We start from the raw sequence: 20,275 nt of genomic DNA on the forward strand, positions 1-20,275 counted from the left end.
ATTTAAAATACCAACACGTTATCAGCTGCTTGATGAATTCAAGATTAGAATTCTTACCCTGTACAGTTCACTCTTCTTCAAAATCAGATCTTCTGTTTCTATCATGTATTTGTCAAACATTACAACACGCCATCGAGAAGCACCAAATTACAGGTTTGAGCAGATTCTTGTAAGCAGTAAGCATTGTTTAATACATAATATCACCAGTCACAGCCAGTTGTGGTATGATGTTCAATGGTGGTCCATAGAATCTGTTACAAAGTAATCATCAGAACATCAATAACAGACATAGCAGCTCACGATCCATCACAATTCACAGATTACTGTAATGTGTGAGGTAAAGAAAGAAAGTGACAAGTTCTGGTACCATCGGTTGGCTGCACTGTACAAACTAATGACATTTGTAATTTATTGAGAAGTCAAACAATCATATCCAGGACAAAATAATCATATCTACCAAAAAATGAAAGCGTTACAGTTCAGGAATATTACAACTACATGGTCAGCAGTAACCATGGCTATAAAAAAAAAAAAAAAAAGCATGAAAATAGAGCGTGACACAGAATTGGCCAGCACCGGGATATTTACGTTGTGCACATAAAGGTTGTGCTGTGAAAAGAATCCATAAAACTAAAAAGCAACCTTTACAACACTGCATGCAAGTTTGAATGAGAATTCTGACTTACAGCAGCAATTCTTGTGAAACGTGGATGGACGGACGCTGGTCTTCCATGCCATAAACTCAGTCTTTTGATTGATGAGATTGTTTATGTTAATAATTTGAACAAAATTAATGCAATTGTCTTTTTTTTTTTTTTATACATCTGACTGATGTATTTGTGCACAGAGAGCCCCACAGCATCCACTACATGGCCAGACTACAACTCACACTTGAGTCATTTCTATATATCTACAGTTACATGGAAATTCTGTCACAGTTGTTGCATGCTGAACTTTCCTGTTTCCCCTCACATTCATCCCTTTGCTTTAATCCCTCTCTCTTCCAAGTTACATTTTGAAGTATCATTGAGCAAGATACTGAACCGTAAGTTGTCCTCAATGCATTGGGGCCTGAGTGTGTAAATGTTAAGCTTAAAATTTCTTAGAGACGGAAAAAGTATATGTGTTTAGAAAAGAAACCATTTGCAACTGTCGTTCGTTTTTAACAAATTAAAATTAATTAATGAATTAAATTATAAATTGGGTACTTGGTAATATTTTTTGACATAAACCGCATCAGTTTCCCACCTTTTTCACAATATTTTAACAATACTGTGCCATGGTCATGGCTCAAAAACAACCTGAATCCATATCAGCGGTACATCTGTTCGACTCAGTGTGACCTTTGCATAATGAGGACAATATCTGTAGGTGGCACTCCAACTCCTGTCATCCTGTTGTTAACCTCAGCATGATGTAACAATTTAACACAACTCAGCACACTCTTTTAGTCATTGAGTTATACCCACGAACTCCCTCAGGACTTTTCGGCCATCAGAGACAGGTGTCAGAAACATTGTTTTGACCTGAATAGCGAGAGATCTGCTAGCGTGCTATACCACAGCTGACAATGATGGTGGGAAAGAGCTCGATACGAGGAATTGCAGGGGAGCAGAAGGAACGCAGGAGGGGGGAACAGCAAAGACCGGAGGGTAAGGATCCTGGAGAGATGAGCACAACAGACAAGACAAGAGAGCCACAAGAAACAGAGGAGAGTAAAAAAAAAAAAGAGCAAATGCCAGAGGGAGAGTGTTTATATGGATGTCACAGGAGGAAGGAATGGGAGGCTCTGATTAGAAAAACAAATCAATTTATTCAGAAAACACGACACACATCCAGCAAGAAAAAAAATGCCTCGAACTGAATTTCGATTGCCAGCTTTGACTGTGACAGATAATGATTTATGAAACAGTAAAAAGCCACATTACTACAGATGCTGCTGTAGTCTTAACCACTCAAATGAATAGCTTCCTCCCACAGGACTGCCAATACATACATCACACACTAATGTTGTATGAGAACATAAACAAGTGGTTCTCATTCTTTTGGTTCCAATTAATTTAGTAATTTAGAAATACTTGTGTTTAAAGAGAAAAAAAAAGAAAAAAAAAAAGAAAAAGAACGCTGCGATCTAATATCAATACAGTAGAAACACACACAGAACTCAAGGCAAATTAGCAACTCCAAAGGCATAAATCAAGACGGACTTTGTCTTGTGACACTAGGGAGGCTTTAGACCTCTCAGGTTATTTCATACCAGTTGATCCTCATATTGCTTACGGAAACAGTCTCCCACAGGAAAGAATTCCCAGCAACGCTCCTGGTACATTTTCCACACATAAGATTCCTGGCAAGGTCAACAGAGTAGCAATTTATCAAAAAGTCATTAATTTCATCATGAACACATTCTTTGACAATGAGCTAATTAGAAAAATAAAATGAAGTTAGCAGGCTCCATTTCTTTTATGTTTGCTTGTACCATGCCAGAGAAATAGATACACGCTCCATCTATGAGTACAGACATAGCCATGTACAGTAAGAGCTGTCACTGTTGGGTTTATCACCTTAGTTGGGGGAATTCCTCAACATGTTCTTCTGCCTTTGTGCCCGTGGATGTAAAGTAGGCACACTTCCATCTTCCTTGTTAGTAACGCAAGATGGTGAAATTGAGGAACATTTTTTTTTCTTTTATTTGCAGAAGTCAGGGGAGGAGGAGCGCCATCTTTAGAGAAATTACCTTAAGAGACATTTCAGCTATCGGCTCCAATGGGAGTTTTACTAGATCATTTAACACCTGGGTTTTTAATGAATAGATGGATTTAGATGGGCCTAAAGATATGTTATAGCTAAAGCCAAGGTGGGAATCAAGAAAACTGCAATTGAATTATCTATAAAAAAAAAAAAAAAAAAAAAAAAAAAACTAAAAAAACCCCCCACTTTATTAATTTATCAGATAAGTCTATAGATTGCTGTCAATAAAGCAACAAAGATTAATGTGCATGTCAGTAATCCATGGAGACCTGACAGGTTTGAGTCACCTGACTCATATCTAAAAACCCCAAAACAAAGGATGTGGAAAAAACAAACCCTCTCTTTGAAGTGTTTATGACTCAATGAGAGAGAGGGCATGAGGTAGGGTTATTAGGGATTTTTCCATGTACGGGGACTAAAATGTAGCCTGTTCAACTGTACAACAGGCTGTAGTAGGAGCTTCTGCTCCTTAAATAGTACATACCACAAGGGGATTGGGGGACCAGGCATTCCCGTTCAGGGGCCATGCATAACCCTTGGTTATCACTGGGGAATGGAGGATTGTACGGTCCAGCTGCAACACTTCATCTTTATGCCAGAAGAACTGCCACAGCTCCTCTACCAGCAGCTGCATCATGATTAAGAACCATGTTTTCACATTCTGGGGTCACCAGAATAACTACTAGTTTCTCTTCTCTAAGTACTTTCACCCTGGCTGGGGAAAGCTTTGATTTCATGGTGGCTAAGTTCATGTGCACACTCAGGAAAATGATTGAATAGGTAACAAGAAGAAACTTTGTCTTTTACGGTAAAATCAAAACACATGAGTGTTGTTGCTTCTCTAAGGTCTGTCAATGTGAACAAAACTATAGGATGCACTACTTGCATTCTGGAGTGGTTATTTCGTTATGTGCAGAGACAAGTCTAAAATTGATCACTTTTTTTGATGTCTTCTTGGGTACTAGAAAATATTAGAAGAGAATCTCCTTGTTTTCCTTGCACTGAAGGATTCAGAAAATAGCCTGCTTTTCCAGGAGCTCTCCATGCTCATACATCAAGGGTGGAGCTGGATGTCTGTACTTAAGCATGTTAGTCTGTGTTAACCTATGACACGAGATCCCACTAACTCACCCAGCTGGTGGGAGGTGACAATTGTCCATTGCACATTTCAGGAAAGAAATCTTCTTTACCTTTGATGAGTTTACTACAATGGCCATTGGGAGCAAGAAGTTTCCACTGACCTTTAGTAGATGAAGAAAATCTGAGCAAGGCTGAAAGTCATGTGGATGGTATACACTGTAGAGATTGTGCTAAGGGGGTCAGTGTGGAAAACAAGGGTGTAAAAGAAAATCTTCAAGACTGCGCATGTGCCAGGATTTCTAATCAATAGTGACAGCTCTTAGAGGACATAGCCTACGAGAAAACATTATTTTCCACCAAGCAGCTCCCCTTGCAAGCTATATCTGAGAAGAACAATATGCTGAAAGAATAAACCCAGTATATCTAGGAATAAGTCCCAGAACCCATTTGATTTGAAATGCCCCAAGTTCAAAATGTTTCAGGTGGATTAAATCAATGTAGTTTTCTTTGACTGTGAGCATTTGTGCCATGAAAGTGGAATATTTGCCTTTTTAAAACCTGTATCTCCTTTGTGTAACAGGTAATGTATAATGTTACGACAAAAAGATCAGAAAATGAATCAAGTACTTGCCTATTTGAAATCTAACATTCATTTTGTTAAATGTACAGCACTAATTGCACAATGTTTTGTGTTTAAGGGGCGATGTATTCATAATGGCAATATCTGGCATGTATATTATTATAAAATATGCGTGCCAGGAGTGACAAGGCTTTTGAGAGACAGTGTGAATGCATATTCTGTCCTAGCTGAAAAGGTTATATCACAGCTCTGTCATTATCATGGTAAATGTGTGAAATAACAGGTCACTGAGACACGAAGGGAGTATTTTTGGAAAGCTATACTTTGGGATTTGATCTTGTCAAAATAGTGTAATTGTTTAGGAAATTTAAAAGTGCACATCTAGTTTTTTGGCTTGATCATGCTATAAAAAGAAGACCATTATACCTGCCCCGTGTGTTCTGTCTCATCCTTGTTAATAAGGTACATCAGAAAAAATCTGCAAAGACACAGAAGGGGGAATTATGCAACAAGTTTCAAATCTTTCAAACCACCAGTGATTTCATTTGGTTGTGTGAAATCTTAAATTAAGAAACTGTTCATGTAGTAGTCAAGTAGTAGGATTATGATGATTATGGATTTAAATTGGATTTCAAATGCAAAAATATAACCAGCAATATCAACCTGACAATCAGGTTAAAAATTACCTTTAATACTTGCAATTATTTGATGATTGACAAGCAAGAAATAATGAAATCTAATGATCCTTTGGTTTATTAAATTATGAGTAATGATGCTACAGCCTGTAGACCTTTATCAGGTGAGCCAAAAATGTCAAATGAGGCACGACTGTACATACATATTCATGAGCAAAGAAGAGTCCATCAATCAGGGGGTGCAAACACATTCTGCTAGATCCATACTAATCAGTCTCAAAAGCGCTTGCCACAGGCAATTATTGACATGGCAACAATGTACAATGCAATGACACCTTCAAAGTAACCATTTTTACTTCTAGCACAAAAGGTTCCTCGTGTTACGCTGAAAAGCAGTGAAAAAGACAAAATGATAATCACTTTCCAACCATGACAACTTAATAAGCTTGAGTGGGGTTATTGTTTTCTGCCTTTAATACCTTCTATTACACACATTTTCTTATTTTTATTAGCGTTTCAGCCTATTGTACTTATTGTGGTACTCTTGAGCATTTCAATTAGCAGTCTGTCTATGTAAATGACTATGGCTTTCCTAATGTAATAAAATTAGCTTTACATAGTAGTTTTCTTATAATATACAGATAAACTGTTCTTGGTGAATACAGAGTTTGGTCAAATGCATGTATTTTTAGTTTAGGTGTATTGTCTCTTTACACATATCACAATGAAATCATTAACAAAGCACAGAGACACTTTATTAGGTATATTTATTAGGTATAGGGGCGATCGTGGCTCAAGAGTTGGGAGTTCGCCTTGTAATTGGAAGGTTACCGGTTCGAGCCCCGGCTCGGACAGTCTCGGTCGTTGTGTCCTTGGGCAAGACACTTCACCCGTTGCCTACTGGTGGTGGTCAGAGGGCCCGGTGGCGCCAGTGTCCGGCAGCCTCGCCTCTGTCAGTGCGCCCCAGGGTGGCTGTGGCTACAACGTAGCTTGCCATCACCAGTGTATGAATGTGTGTGTGAATGGGTGAATGACTGGATGACTGGATATGTAAAGCGCTTTGGGGTCCTTAGGGATCATAAAGGCGCTATATAAATACAGGCCATTTACCATTTACCATTTTGCTAGCACCAGGTTGAACCCCCTTTTGCCTTTTTCATGGCATGAATTCAACAAGGCGCAGTCCATGGTCCAATCTGTTGCTGCAGATTTTTCAGCTGTACATTAGTAATCCAAATCTCCTCTTCCACCACATCTCAATGGTGCTCTTATGGAGATATAGTGACTGTGGAGCTATAGTGAGTACAGTAAAGAAATCTGTCTGAGATTATTTGAAATGTGTGACATGGTACATGAACTTGTTCCAAGCAGCCATCAGAAAATGTACACTGTGGTTATAAAGGGATGGCTGTGGTCAACAACACTCAAATAGACTGTGATGTTTAAATTATGTTCAGATGATACTAAGGGGCCAAAATTGTGCCAAGAAAATATTGCTCATACCATTACAACACCACCATCACCACCCTGATCCATTGTTACCAGGTAGGATGTCTACATATCTGATGCTGTTAATGCCAATTCTGATCATGCCATCTGAGTGGTTGTGTGGAAAACCCAGGCCAGCCTGGCTCTAACGGCTGAACCAGAAAGTCATTTACTGAAAATCATCTTTCTTCTCCACTGCGATGCGCCGTTTTACCTTCAGCAAGTCATTGTGACCATGTCTACATACCTAAATTCACTGAGTTGCTGAGTTGTGATTGGCTGATTAGATATTTGCATTAACAAGCAGTTGAACAGGTATACCTAACAAAGTGACCATTGAGTGTAAGTGAAAAATATAACTTAAAGACAATGGTTTAAATCTGAATTGCAAGCTGTGGTAAACAAAGTTTTATACTTTAAAGCGAATCTTGAGAAAGGGGATGAACTTACAGCAATGATTTATGGAGACATACAGATACACAGCCAAGTGTTTTAATTTGATTTATAATTTTTGTATTTTAATAACGGTTTAGTGGTGACAAAGCATGCATAAAACTTACAAATGAAAACATGACCAATCCATAAGAACTTAGTTTTAGTATTTCTAAAATTAGGTCGAGATTATAGCAAAACCAGGCTTAAAAACAGTGCTTTAATGAACTCACAGATAGTTGGCCAGGTTGTGCTCCTGAAGCGTGTGAGTCTCAAAGCCATGAGGAACTGTATCAAAGTATTCACTTCCTATTCCACATATAAAACATTTCGTCTGCAGGAAGAGAAAGTAAAATGTAATGGTTCATGAAACAGATTTGGACAAACATGATGTTCCCCAGACTAAATTAGAAAGCCTGTTGTTTTAGTGCTCTGTGATTCAAATGTGGTATTTAGCCTGCTATCACAACAATCTGACACCTTTTTTTTTTTCTTAAACAAATGCACTGAGAGGACACCCACATAAGGAAAATACTGGTAAGGACAGAAACCTAATATTCCTTTTATAAGCTACTGTGCAACACTTCGGGGATTCTGAGAGTTGATTCTGATCATCTGACCGTAGCTTTCCCAGCCTTGTAAAGAAGACTGCCGTATAACGATTAAAACTCAAATGAGCCATGAGTTTAGTTTCATGATGTCATGACCACTGATTAGCGGCTGAATACACAAAGAGTTGGGGAATGGTTGCAATCGAAGCATAAAAAGATATAGTCGGGTTTTCACATAAATGCCCTCCTTGACTCCCCACTCAAACCAGTGTTCCTCCCTGTCCAGGATGTGTACATCCTTGTAACTGAAAAAGCAGTCACTAGTCAGTAGTGCTGGGCGATATGACGATATATATCGTGTGGACGACAGAAAAGTTTATCCATTTGTGTTCTATCGTTTCTAACCCTAATTTTATAAATTATTACATAAAATATATCATTAACCCTTTACAACCGGTCGGAGCAGGCACACTCCGTTTTGCCTAACTATTTTTGTAAGGTAGCGCAATAATTTTTTTTGCATATGAAACCGTAGGAGTTGTACTTACATCTTATTCCATTAGCTTGCCCTAGGTCACGGTTTCCTTCCACATATAGCTTTGCAAAAATTGCATAAAAAGCACTTCCAGCAACAAAAACATAATATTCCAGACTTGCAGCAACAAAAACATAATATTCCAGAAACACGCTTTGCCGATCCGATCAGCTGTTCATAACACTTCCTATGTTGGAATATAAGTCAGCGGAACTATCTTATGTCCGCCATTACCTGTCCGAAACCGGAAGTGACGTCATTTTCGCGGAAAATGTAGTTTTTTACTTTCAAAGCCTATGTTGGTGTTTTTAAAAGTCATATTTGACTTTATGCTTTTCTGTATCGTTTCAGGGATGCTTAGAAGTCAAATTACACTGTTGGAAATAGTTTATTTTGATGCACATGCTGTTTTTTTGCAAATTTACATTATAATATTTATTTTCATTTTTCCTGTACTATATAAAAATTAGTGTATCTCAAAAATAAAACTATGAAGACACTCAAAATAAATTTCTCGTGGTTGGAAACTATTTTGTGCAACTTTCTTGTATTTACAGTTTTGAGGGATAAGCCTCTTAAATTTCTCTAACTAGAAATATTTGTAAAAAACAAAACAAAAACGATTTTCAATTTTTTTGTAGTTTATTGCACTTTTTTGCAATTTATGTAGTTACTATGGACTTAATGCATACATATTATTAAAATTTGGGCTATAACGGTTGTATTGATGTATAGCAACTTGAAATGCTCCCACAAATGGCACTACAGCATGTAAAATGTAAAGATAAGCTCTGGCAGACTTGGCCTCATGGTAGGTCTTAAAGAGTTAAATAGCCTGTGGCAAATATATTAGTGTTGTCTTCTCACTATACATACTCTTAACTTTATGCAAGAGAAAATAAAGTATAAAAAAAATGATATTTTTCACAAAGAAACTCCGTCTTGTGGTTTTGCGACATGGTGCTGCTTTACGTGCACCCGGATTTGCGACATGCTTTACGGTAACTCAAAACAAACACTGCACCCTCTCCAATCGCTGTTTACAGACTGCATACTTTTCAGATGGTATATCGTGATATATATCGTTATCGTGATATAAAACAATTCATATCGTGATAAATATTTTTTCCATATCGCCCAGCACTACTAGTCAGTAGATGTAAACAGACAGCAGAGTCCTGGCCTGATGAGTAAGGTCTTCTGTGATCTGCCATCTGCTAATCCAGTGGCTTCCTTGATATATAATGACAGTCCTCTTGTTACTTAAATGCATACACTATATTTGTGTCAGGGGACCAGATCTTCAGGATGGACCAATTTTTGGCTTGTTTTGGGGTTTGAATGTCGCAGAGACAAAGTGCTTTGAAAAAAAAAGATGCTTTGGGAAAACCAAACAACCTGTTTGTGCCGTGACAAAAAAGAAGCAATAACGGAATATGTGTTTTGGGTTTAATGCATTTTAGGTCATTTCTATTTATGGCAAATAATGGTGGAATGAAGCTCAACCTGATTTATCATTGCTGAGAGCAGTAGAGCTTAATGCCCCTATAATACAACATCTGGAAAAGCAGGTGTAAAATCTGTGGCACTGTTTTATATTTTGTGACACAATGACAAATATAACATATACCGTAGAAAGAAAAACCACATATTAGACGAAGATGTCGGAAAAACTGTCACAAGCTTATACCGAATTAACACAATGTATCGCTATTTTTAACAATTTCACAGCCCCAGCTTGCATCTGTTCTATTCAGCCTTCAGCAATCTGTAAAATATTTTATTTTTGCTTGAATTCCTTCTGAATATGTTTTGCAGTCAACTGAACCACAGCTCTTACTATATTTGATGTTGTTATTGTTTTCTCTGTGAATGTGGAATGGCAGATGCTGACTTAAATGTTAATGACAATAACAACTATACGAGTACTCTTTTCAGACAGTCTGACAAAACTGGTGAGCTACTAAGTGTACTACCCTGTTTCCTCAGTCTGGTAATCAAAGGTCTAGTTTTCGATTACTTGGCTGCCTCTCCTGCACCTTTGGGCTTTTTTGCCTCCTTCTAGTGTCAGACTGTCTTTCTAACTTTATGTCTTTTTTAGGTTCTGATTCTCATGGTTTGTTAAAGCCTTTAGAGATATACCAGTGAGGGTTTTAGCCTGGCCCCCTGGTTCATTGGGTTCAGCAAAACAACCCTAATAGATAACTTTTCTTTAATTAACAAACAACGCATTTCCATTTGTTTTTCTACTCCTAGCTTCTACGTATGGGCACATGAGCATGCAAACATGAGAGAAACAAGACTGAAAAATCTGTCAACAAATGCATATTTTATGAACACTTTATTATTTATTTTTTTAAAAACAACAATTTGTTTTTGTCAGACTAGGGTTTCTGTGCTGACAAGTCCCTAATCATCCAAGAGAAAGAGATAATGGTACACTCTCATTAGTGCTAATGGTACGTTTGTTTCCTGTGAAACAAGCACCCACAACTGAATGTACTTCATTTATGTAATTGTATGTGTGTATGTGTGCAGTTTGTTTGCTCACACATACTTAAGTTACAGCTGAGGTCTGTACTATGAAACAGGATTTCATCTTAGGGTAACTTCAGGATTAACCTGAGTTTTCTGTACTATGAAATACTGATTCACCACCTACTGACCAATCAATTCTTCAGAAAAAGAACTGATTTGAGGCCTGATGGATCCTTGAACATCTCTCAGACTTCTATGTACAAATGGAGGGTCTAAAGTTTTTCATAAACATCTGAAGCCGTTGTGTTAAATCAATGATCAATACAGATTATTCCTTGTAGAACTTTTTCCTTGATTTTTTCCTCTTGACTGCAAATCATTTTGAAAGAACTTTATTGTTCTATATGCTTAAAAAATACAAATCGGTCATATTTTAAACCTTATGTCAAAGTCTACATTTGAATTCTGTTTTTATATTTATTCTTTATTCTCACACCATTAAAGGATGCAGCTGAAAGAACAGAAAGTAAAACAAAAACTTTATTAAATACTAGATTACTTGTCCTAATTGTAGAGCTATTAAACTGAAAAGTCTGTCAACTTACACAGTTGGCATTTTTCCTACTTTCCTTTCTGGCTTTAAATAGGCTAGACTTTGTTAATATACTAGATCTTTTACAGTCTTCCTGTCCAAAGCACCAAAAGCATACACACATTCATGCAGCACTTCTAATACTAAACAACTGTACAGCACTTTTCCTGTCACACACACTGCTTTGTCTGCAAAAGCTCTACAACGTTTCGTCAGTATTATTTGCTTAACCCTCTTTATATTTTTTCCATATTATTGCTTTATCCTCCTTTTCAAAAACCAGCAACTCTGCTGCCAGGATACTTATCCATCCATGTTTTTGAGATGCTGCCAGTGCCACAAAGAGAGGAAACCTGAGTTAATAACTAGCTTTGTGTGACCACTTATCCTGATTGCTGATGTTAAGGTAAGTGAATCCAGGTAAAAGAAAGACACTCTAGGCATGTTGACCTCGCTTCATAGTACCAAACCCTGGTATCAAACTTAGTTAGCCACAGAAGCTGCTGCTACATAAACATGGTGCAGAGGACAATATTAAGCTTTTATAGGACATTTATATCTCACGAGGCTGGATTATGTATTTTTGGAAATCAATTTTGCTCAAAATATGGAAACAAAAGAAATGGTGGTGCATACTGCGGTATAATCCGTATAATAATAACATAAGATGTGTTTTATAAATAACAGCTATCATCAATAGAAATATACTGTGAATGTGTGAGACAGAAAGTGTCAAATCTCACCTCCATATCCTCCTTCACCTGTTCCTGTTGGTCACGAAGCTCTCCAAAGGCATCAATTATCAACCCTAAAAGCAAGAACATGACATTTTTCAGTATATTTTGATGCATGATAAATTCTTTATTTCCAGTTGAATTTAAGTTGCAAAACAAATTCACCGTGTGTGTTTGTGTGTGTGTGTCTCACCCTGGATAATGGCCAGGAGGATGACAATGACAAAGAAGAAAAACGTAATATCAAAGACAATCCGTTCCACCTCAAACTCATCTCCAGCAGGATCCTCGATCTCATCACCGATTCCACCGCCTGCACGCACTCCCACATACATGTGGAACATGTAACACTAAAAATAAAGAAATAATCAGTCTTGGTAGAATTCTATATGAGGATCAGAGCACGTCTCCCTCAATTTATTCCTCCCTTTAACAGGCTGTCTTTGGTAGTGATGTGACGTATTCAAGAATACGTCAGGGTAAAAAATTGTTTTACCAAAATCCAAGGATAATGATTGTTAATATTGAAGCTCAATAAAGAATTTATTTTCTGCATTTTCATCCCTCTACTCATGTTTGTTGCTATTGGGGAAAAAAAAAAAAAAAAAATTAAACTGCCAGCACTTCTACATTTTTAAACAATAGTGTAAGTTTTGTTTCCCATCAATATTCTCAGACATTTGTTCCCCTTCGAGGAGTATAAGGCAAGACAAATTAACATTCACGTTGTCTACCAAGGGCTACACTGTGCTTTTAACTGCCAAGGACAATATTTTCCACAGGGAATTTGAACAAAATCAAAATATGAAAGATTTTTCCATACAAGTCTTCTGCTTTGGATTCATACGCTTTCATTGTACTCGTCTTTAAAATGGTATGGCAATGACTGTAGAGAGATTGATACAACAGCACAGTGAGTGAGAGTGAGGGTTTACCGTAATATTCCTCACTCCTATATTAACAGGATTTCATTCAAATGCTATCGCTGCCCATCCGCCTGCATATGTGAGTGACAGTGGAGTCCATATTAGAATAGAGCAGGCAGTGGGGTGTTAATATTTTGAGTGGCCAAACAAAGGGCTATGCTGAGGCTTCGGGGGCTGTTTTCTCTCAAAGTGTCCATCATTTTATAGAAAAAAAAAAAAAAAGGTGATGGAATAAGACATGAGGCTGTTTTCATTTGAACAATGGGGATCCCTGTCAGAACCTTCCTCTACCTCTCTCAGTGTGCAGGGAGAAAAGGAGGTGGGTGGCTGTGTTTGCGTTACAAAGATAAGCACAAAAAGATAGCGACGGTGATAAGAGGCAGATATATGTGGAGGGAGAGTGTGTGTCAATATGCACATTAAACTCACAGTAAGCATGTCATTGCACTTCATGTCTTGGATGTCCTTGTCATCACTTTTGTTGTAGAACTTTCTGAAGAAGTTGAAGGCTACAACAGTGTAGAGGTACACCACAACAGCCAAGAGGCCCACAGTAAGGACCAACTGACAAGCACACACACATAATTAGAAAATGACAGACAGGCAGATGGGTTTTAATACACTACTTCTTCTTTGAAAATTCTCAATATAACCTCACAAGGTGAGAGCAAACATCGCATGCATTGTAGCTGCACCCATGAACACACATGGAAACAGATGGAGAGAGAATTAAGGACAGATACACGCAGATATGCAAATGCACAAACACACACCTGTTTGCCATTATGTGTGACAGAGGAGAGGATGGTACGAAGCGTCTTAAAACCCATAGCGATATCCAAAAGGTGGGCAGCAAAGAAGAAGTTGTTATAATGTCCCAGAAACGACATGGTCATGTACCATGCCAAGTACAAGAAGGACTGTAAGCACACACACGAGCACAACCAAACATAAGAAACACAGCCAATATAGATTACAAGGACAGATAAAGAGACAAATGTGTATTTTAGATAAGCCGAATAAAAAGGATATTACCATCTCCTCCTCTGCTATACGCCCATTTTTATCAAACAAAATCGTAGCACGGTAGAATGACAGATTAACAAAAGAGGAATAGGCCATAAAATATCGGATACGTTTTACAACCACTGCCTGGTAACATTAACCAAATGGTTAACATAAATTGCAGGATGTAACACCTTTGCTTTGGCTTATAACCAAACTGAGCAAAAGTCATAAACTATTAGATGCAATCCAACTTACATTGTCAGTGAAAACTACACCTAGTTTCCACACCTGATACTTCATGTCAATGGAGTTGCATCTGAAAAAAAATATGATATGATTAATTAATAAAAAAATAATAGATAATAACAAGAACAATTAAACAAGGTCAAAATGTTAGTGATTTACATCAGAGCCTTGACCTACTGTGTTTTTATATTTTTAAAAACACAGTCTCAGTTATGGGGCTTTTTCTTAGAATATTATGTTCTTCCTCAAGTACAGCATAATGTTCTAGGACCCGTTTTACCTGTTACATAACACACACACACACACACACACACACACACACACACACACACACACACACACAGAACCATTATTAAACACACACACACACACACACACACACACACACACACACACACACACACACACACACACACACACACACACACACACACACACACACACACACAATGTTCGCAGAACCATTATTAAAAATGGCACGGGCTATTAATAATCATTTGCCTGAAATGTTATTTTACTAACAAGGCCCACACAAGAGCCAAACATAACAGTAAATAAACCCAGACTGTTAATGTATTTCACCAGGGACCCATTTTGTAGTCCAATTCACTTCCACAGTAAAATGCATTAGAAAATGGGCTGTATTGATTTCATTATTTACATTTTTTTTATGTCATTCCCAGACAGCCTGTATACTAGCTATCCTCCAGATAAGTAGCTACATTATTGCGATCACTGCAAGCTTCTTTGTGTACAGCTGCCTACCTAATCCATATTATGGAGGCCTGTCAGGGAAGAATTATTTGTATTTATTAAAATGCATATACAATATAGAAAATGAGATTGTGTTCTTGCATGCATTAAACCTCTCTAAAGCAGTTCCATAAATAACGAAAAACTACACCATAATTTTGTCTGAAATTGCACGCAGAGCAAAATAAATGACACATTAGACCTCAGATGTTTCCCATGAATCTTTTTAAGAATGCACAATTGCAAACTCTACTCACAGAGCACTCCAGGCAGCGTCTCTCTTGAGCCTCTTCTTTGTTTTTGTTTCAGAACTAAGGTCTAAAGTAGCCTTGTCCAGACCTAGGAGTTCACTTATCTTCTCGCAGCCATAAAAGTCACCGTACTTATCCATCACCTGAACAGGGAAGAAGACATGTTTGCATTGTGACGCAAGCAATGTGTTCTTCAGTGTATCGTCACATGAATTACACAAGACAAGATGATAAATGGTATTTGGATTAATACTGAATTCTGCATAGTTTAAGTCTAACGAAACAAAGATTGTCAGACACTTGTGTTGCAAATGTTTTGGGTTTTTTTTGTTTGGTTTTGCTTGTTTGGACAGTTGTGTTAATGGCTGGTACAAACACTGGTTTTAAAGTAATCAACACATTTGTGTTGATGCAGACTTTACCATTTACCTTCCTGATAGAATGCACAGGTGTTGCATCTTGGTTCAAAAATATTAACTTAGGCTCATGACAAATACATGAGTTTCAACTTTATGTGACTGAATCTATTAAAATGAGAGCCAAGCTTTATTATAAAGCCCATTTGCCATTACAAACGCAGGCACTCTGAAGTCTGGTAAGCAATATCACAAACCTTCTAACCATCTATTTTACTGCCATCTCTTAAAATGATGCAATCGAGGGTATTAAATGCAATGTGGGAGTGCCAGGTGTATTTTATGTAGACCAAGTGTCCATGAAGTGGCAAAAAGCCAAAACCAAAGTCAAAGTGCTTTAATGAAATTGAAAGTCAAGGCATTACTTTCCAGTCCTGACTTTTTCTTCTTTAAATGAAGGTGTTTGTGCAAAAATTACTTAATAAATGATTAATTACGCCTTGCAACCGGGTGCCTATCATAAAACTTGCGGTTTATAGGCAAGGGCCACATTGCAATGCAGAACAATTTAACAAAAAGCAAGCTTTAGTAGCAGACTACATAGTCCAAAAATGCAGACTTCAATAGGTAAACAAAAATTACAAGGAGCTCACTGAGGGTAGCAGACAGCTAACGACTCAACAAGGACAAAATGGAACACATTTCTATGCTGTATATACACAGAAGACTGACTACTCCCGAGAGAAGAGTGAAAACAATCAGGGAGTCAGGGGAAGACAGACAGGAAGCAAAACTAGCACACACAACCCTCAAAGGATAAACTCAAAACCAAATAAAACACAAATCAAAAACAGCAGCAACACTAGAACAGCACAGAAATCATGACAAGAACCAGAACTCAGGAATGTCAAACAAGAATCAGAAGAACTAAGCCACTAAGTTTAACCTAATAGGATGATATTGAAACCATAATATGAAACCAAGGCTCAAGCAAATAAGTACTAGAATATCAGTAATGCCTAACAGAAATCCAAACACAAAAACATTAAACTACAACTTAACAAAACCCTAGAGCCACAACAGTCGCTGTGAGAACCCGTCATATCATCTATTTTTTTGTTCAAATATACGCTGCCAGGAAAATGCAATATACAGTACTGCTGTGGAATAAAATCAATACTTCCAAACATCCCTTCAGAAGCTGATGAGTACTACCATAAATACTAGCTGGATGTGTCTATGAAACCATATCACCAAAACAAAACGGCAAACCTATATTCATTCAAGTGTAAAGCACAAGTGATACAGTGAAATAAAGTTGTTGCTAACACTGTTCCTAACAAATCACTTCAAATGAGAGGGGAACAGCAGCATGTTCCAAACACTGAAGACTTTAAATATTTAAATAACTGCTTCCCCTGATAAAATGATCAGTGAATGTAGTTTGATGTAACACACCAAAGGCCAGATTTAATAAGTCATCCACATAAAGTGAGGCTGCAAGAATGTGCCAATAAGAGTGGAGCAAATTAGCAGCGCCAAAATAACACAGTTGATATAATAACAATAAAGTATACACATCTGTTTCTATTGAAATTACTGTTACTGCTGCACATGCATGAATGTGTGGGGTCTTTTTTCCTGCGTGCTACAGGTATTTACTCAAATCAAATAAAGGCATCTGACTCTAATCTGCCCGTAGAAGAAACAAATACTGCATTCAAAATGCTAATCTGCATTCATTGACACCTTAACAACATTAAGATTTAGACACAAGTCTAACATGTGTGAGATCTGATGGTAGTGCTGCAGAGATCTGTGTGGATACTTTTAAGCAAAGATAGGTTTTCAATAATATTTCTGTGTATAAATGTGACTAAAAACCAAAACACAGCAAAATGCTGTAAAACGCTATAAAACTCGACTTTGCTGCTGATAATACATCTATGGCTTGCAGGCCTCTTGAACTAGGCAACTAATCCTTCTCCTCCTCCTTACACTCTACATTCAGTTCTGCTCCGCTACCAAAAAAAAAAAAAAAAAAAAAAAAAAAAGCAGAAGCACCAGAAAAATGTGGGACACTGGTCATTCAGGGTAAGTACCTGCAAACCTTAGTAAATCACATTTGTATGATTGATTTAAACACTATCCTCCCTAAATTCTGCACTCGGAAAGGGAAAATCCTAAGGCCAGCCAAGAAAGTAATGTGTCTAGTAATGTGTATGTGGCTCTTTAGTAAATCTCAAAAGTAGCTATTTTAATCCCAAAGGAGGTAATCCCAAACCTTTAGTATAGCCCCCAGTAGCTTTCCTACCAGTGCATTACAAGTTGAATTTCTGAGTCAAATTAAGTGTTCCTAAACTGGGGGAAAAAGACCAAAAGGGCCTTTCTTAAAGCAGACAATGATCTCCTTTTTTAAACTACAGAGACATAGTCAATGAGAAGGCTGAAGGTGTTGCACTGTCTACTGAGGCAAGAAAATCATTTTGGTATTTTACAGGGAAATAATGATGAAACGGTAAATGTCATTTTGTTTCTTAATACAATGTAACTACATGGAATATGCACATAATTATATAAATTTATAAGCACTTTTAGACCAGACCTTACCTTTCTCCTCACAAATTTATCCCAGTAATTGCTTGGAAATGATCTGAAAACAGAGTAAGAGACTGATTCATATGGGAGGAATAGAAACTAACATTTATTGAAATGAAGCAAGACTGAGTGAAACATTTCAGCCTGTTACTTCAATGTGTATACACTCACCAGCCACCTCATTAGTTACACCTTGCTAGAAACACGTTAGAGCCTATTCTGCCTTCAGAACTGGTTTAATTTACAGATTTAACAAGGTGCAGGAAACATTCCCTAGAGATTGTGGACCATATTGACAGCACGGGGTCAAGCAGTTCCTACAGATTTGTCAGCTGCACATCCATGATACAAATCTCTCATTCCACCATATCCCAGAGGTATCCTATTGGATTGACATTTGGTGACCATGGAGGCCATTTGAGTACAGTGAACTCACTGCCATGTTCAAGACACCAGTTGGAGATGTTAACTTTGTGACATTGTGCATTATCGAGCTGGAAGCAGCCATCAGAAGATGGGCACACTGTGGTCATGAAGGGATAGATATGGTCAACAACAACACTAAGGCAGGCTGTGGTGTGGAAATTATAATGTTGATAATAAGGGCCCCAAAGTGTGCCAGCAAAATTACAGTCACAGCATTACACCATCAGCAACCAGAACCCTTGATACAAGGTCGGAAGCAGCCATGCTTTTATGTTGTTTACACCAAATTCTGACCCTACCATTCAGATCTAGCAGCAGAAATCAAGACTCATCGCACCAGCCGACATATTTCCAATCTCCTCTCGTCTAATTTGGTGAGCCTCTGTGTATTGTATCCTCAGTTTCCTGTTTTTAGCTGATAAAAGTGTCACCCGGTGTGGTCTGCTACTCTAGCCCATCTGCTTCAAGGTTTGACATATTGTGCTTTCAGACATGATACGGAGTAGTTATTTGAGTTATTGTTGCCTTCCTATCAGCTCAAAGCAGTGTGGGCATATTCCTCTGACCTTAGACATCAACATGGCATTTTCACCCAAAGATCTGTCGCTCACTGGATATTTGCCCTTTTCTCTGTAAACCCCAGTTGGAAAATCCCAGTAGATTGAGTATTTCAGAAAACTGCTAGACTAGTCTACCAAAAACAATGCCACTTAAATCACCTTTCTCCCTCATTCTGGTGCTCAGTTTGAAATTCACCAAGTCGTATTGATCATGTCTGCATGGCTGTTGCCATGTGATTGGCTGATTTGATATTTGGCTTAAAGCCAAGTCGAGCAAGCCTACCTAATGAAGAGTCCAGCAAGTACTAGGTGCCAGTAGCAGGTTTCTTAGATTTGAAGTACAAAACAGGCTGTTATTTGATTTTACCATTACTTTATGAATAAAAATGATATTAAAACATAAGTCATGAACATACGGGGTGTTAATGACCAGTCGGTCCCATTGGCCTTTGATGTCTTCCTCAGGAGGCTGTTTTGTCACATAGAGCCCATCAAACTCCAGCCTTCGTGCCACTTCCTTCTCACGTTTGAAGATTACTAATGGTACCTTTCAATCAAACGCACTAAAATAATCACTATATTCTTTGAATAAGTACATCAGTAATACACTAACAAAACATTCAAGTTAATAATTTACTTCATGGCTCTTGACAGGTAAAAAGTGATTAAATAAAGTGAAAGAAGTTCTTAAACTGGTATACCTTGAGGCAGTAATAACCAATAATACAACAGAAGGAGATGATTGTGTGTGCTACAGCCAGGAAATTGAGAGAGGGCTCCATGTATCCACTGTTTTCTTCAAGTACAAAATACACTCTGCCCTCGCTGTTGTCAGCATCAGAGTTCAGTTCTTCACCGTAAACAGATGTGGTCATTCCTTCCTCTTCTTTCAGGTTAGGGAACGATGTTACCTTGGGTAGACAGTACACCAAATATATAATACTTAAGACAAGTTGACTTTTTGACAAAATATTAATAACCATCTTTTTTAATATAAGAAATTCAATGTTGTTAAAGTAAAGCATCGACCGAGACTACCCAGTTTGATTGACTCCCTGGGCTTCACAGCATGAAGTAGCAAATAATGGGCAAAAAAAAGGACAAAACACACAACAGCACAAAATACTTGTCTCATTAGCACATTCCCACCTTGTAGAACAGAAGGATGAAATTGATTGCAAAGGTGACAAAAAGAGCCAGCAAGCGCAGATTATAAAAGTTCCTTGCAAAATAGTTCTGGAAAAAAGAAACAGAAAAAAAATCTGAGGTGTCTGGTCTTTATATTTATGTGACTG

General features: G+C 37.7%; 1 protein-coding gene across 1 annotated transcript in view; it reads right to left on the reverse strand.

Annotated features, from left to right (window-relative positions):
- Positions 1–221: 221 nt before the first annotated feature.
- ryr2b (ryanodine receptor 2b (cardiac)) overlaps positions 222–20,275 on the reverse strand; it is a 77,935-nt gene continuing 57,881 nt past the window's right edge. Inside the window, exons 94-106 of the mRNA XM_039621613.1 lie at positions 20,130–20,216; positions 19,682–19,891; positions 19,397–19,527; positions 18,007–18,049; positions 15,047–15,183; positions 14,046–14,106; positions 13,556–13,702; positions 13,212–13,346; positions 12,050–12,206; positions 11,866–11,930; positions 7,200–7,300; positions 4,838–4,889; positions 222–2,347 (exon numbers count right to left, since the gene is read on the reverse strand). Of these exons, the coding sequence (XP_039477547.1) occupies positions 2,252–2,347; positions 4,838–4,889; positions 7,200–7,300; positions 11,866–11,930; positions 12,050–12,206; positions 13,212–13,346; positions 13,556–13,702; positions 14,046–14,106; positions 15,047–15,183; positions 18,007–18,049; positions 19,397–19,527; positions 19,682–19,891; positions 20,130–20,216 (1,422 nt within the window). The 3' untranslated portion in view covers positions 222–2,251. The remainder of the gene's footprint in view (positions 2,348–4,837; positions 4,890–7,199; positions 7,301–11,865; positions 11,931–12,049; positions 12,207–13,211; positions 13,347–13,555; positions 13,703–14,045; positions 14,107–15,046; positions 15,184–18,006; positions 18,050–19,396; positions 19,528–19,681; positions 19,892–20,129; positions 20,217–20,275) is intronic.

This window comes from Oreochromis aureus, linkage group 13 (genome assembly GCF_013358895.1).
Source record: "Oreochromis aureus strain Israel breed Guangdong linkage group 13, ZZ_aureus, whole genome shotgun sequence".
Classification (NCBI taxonomy): domain Eukaryota; kingdom Metazoa; phylum Chordata; class Actinopteri; order Cichliformes; family Cichlidae; genus Oreochromis; species Oreochromis aureus.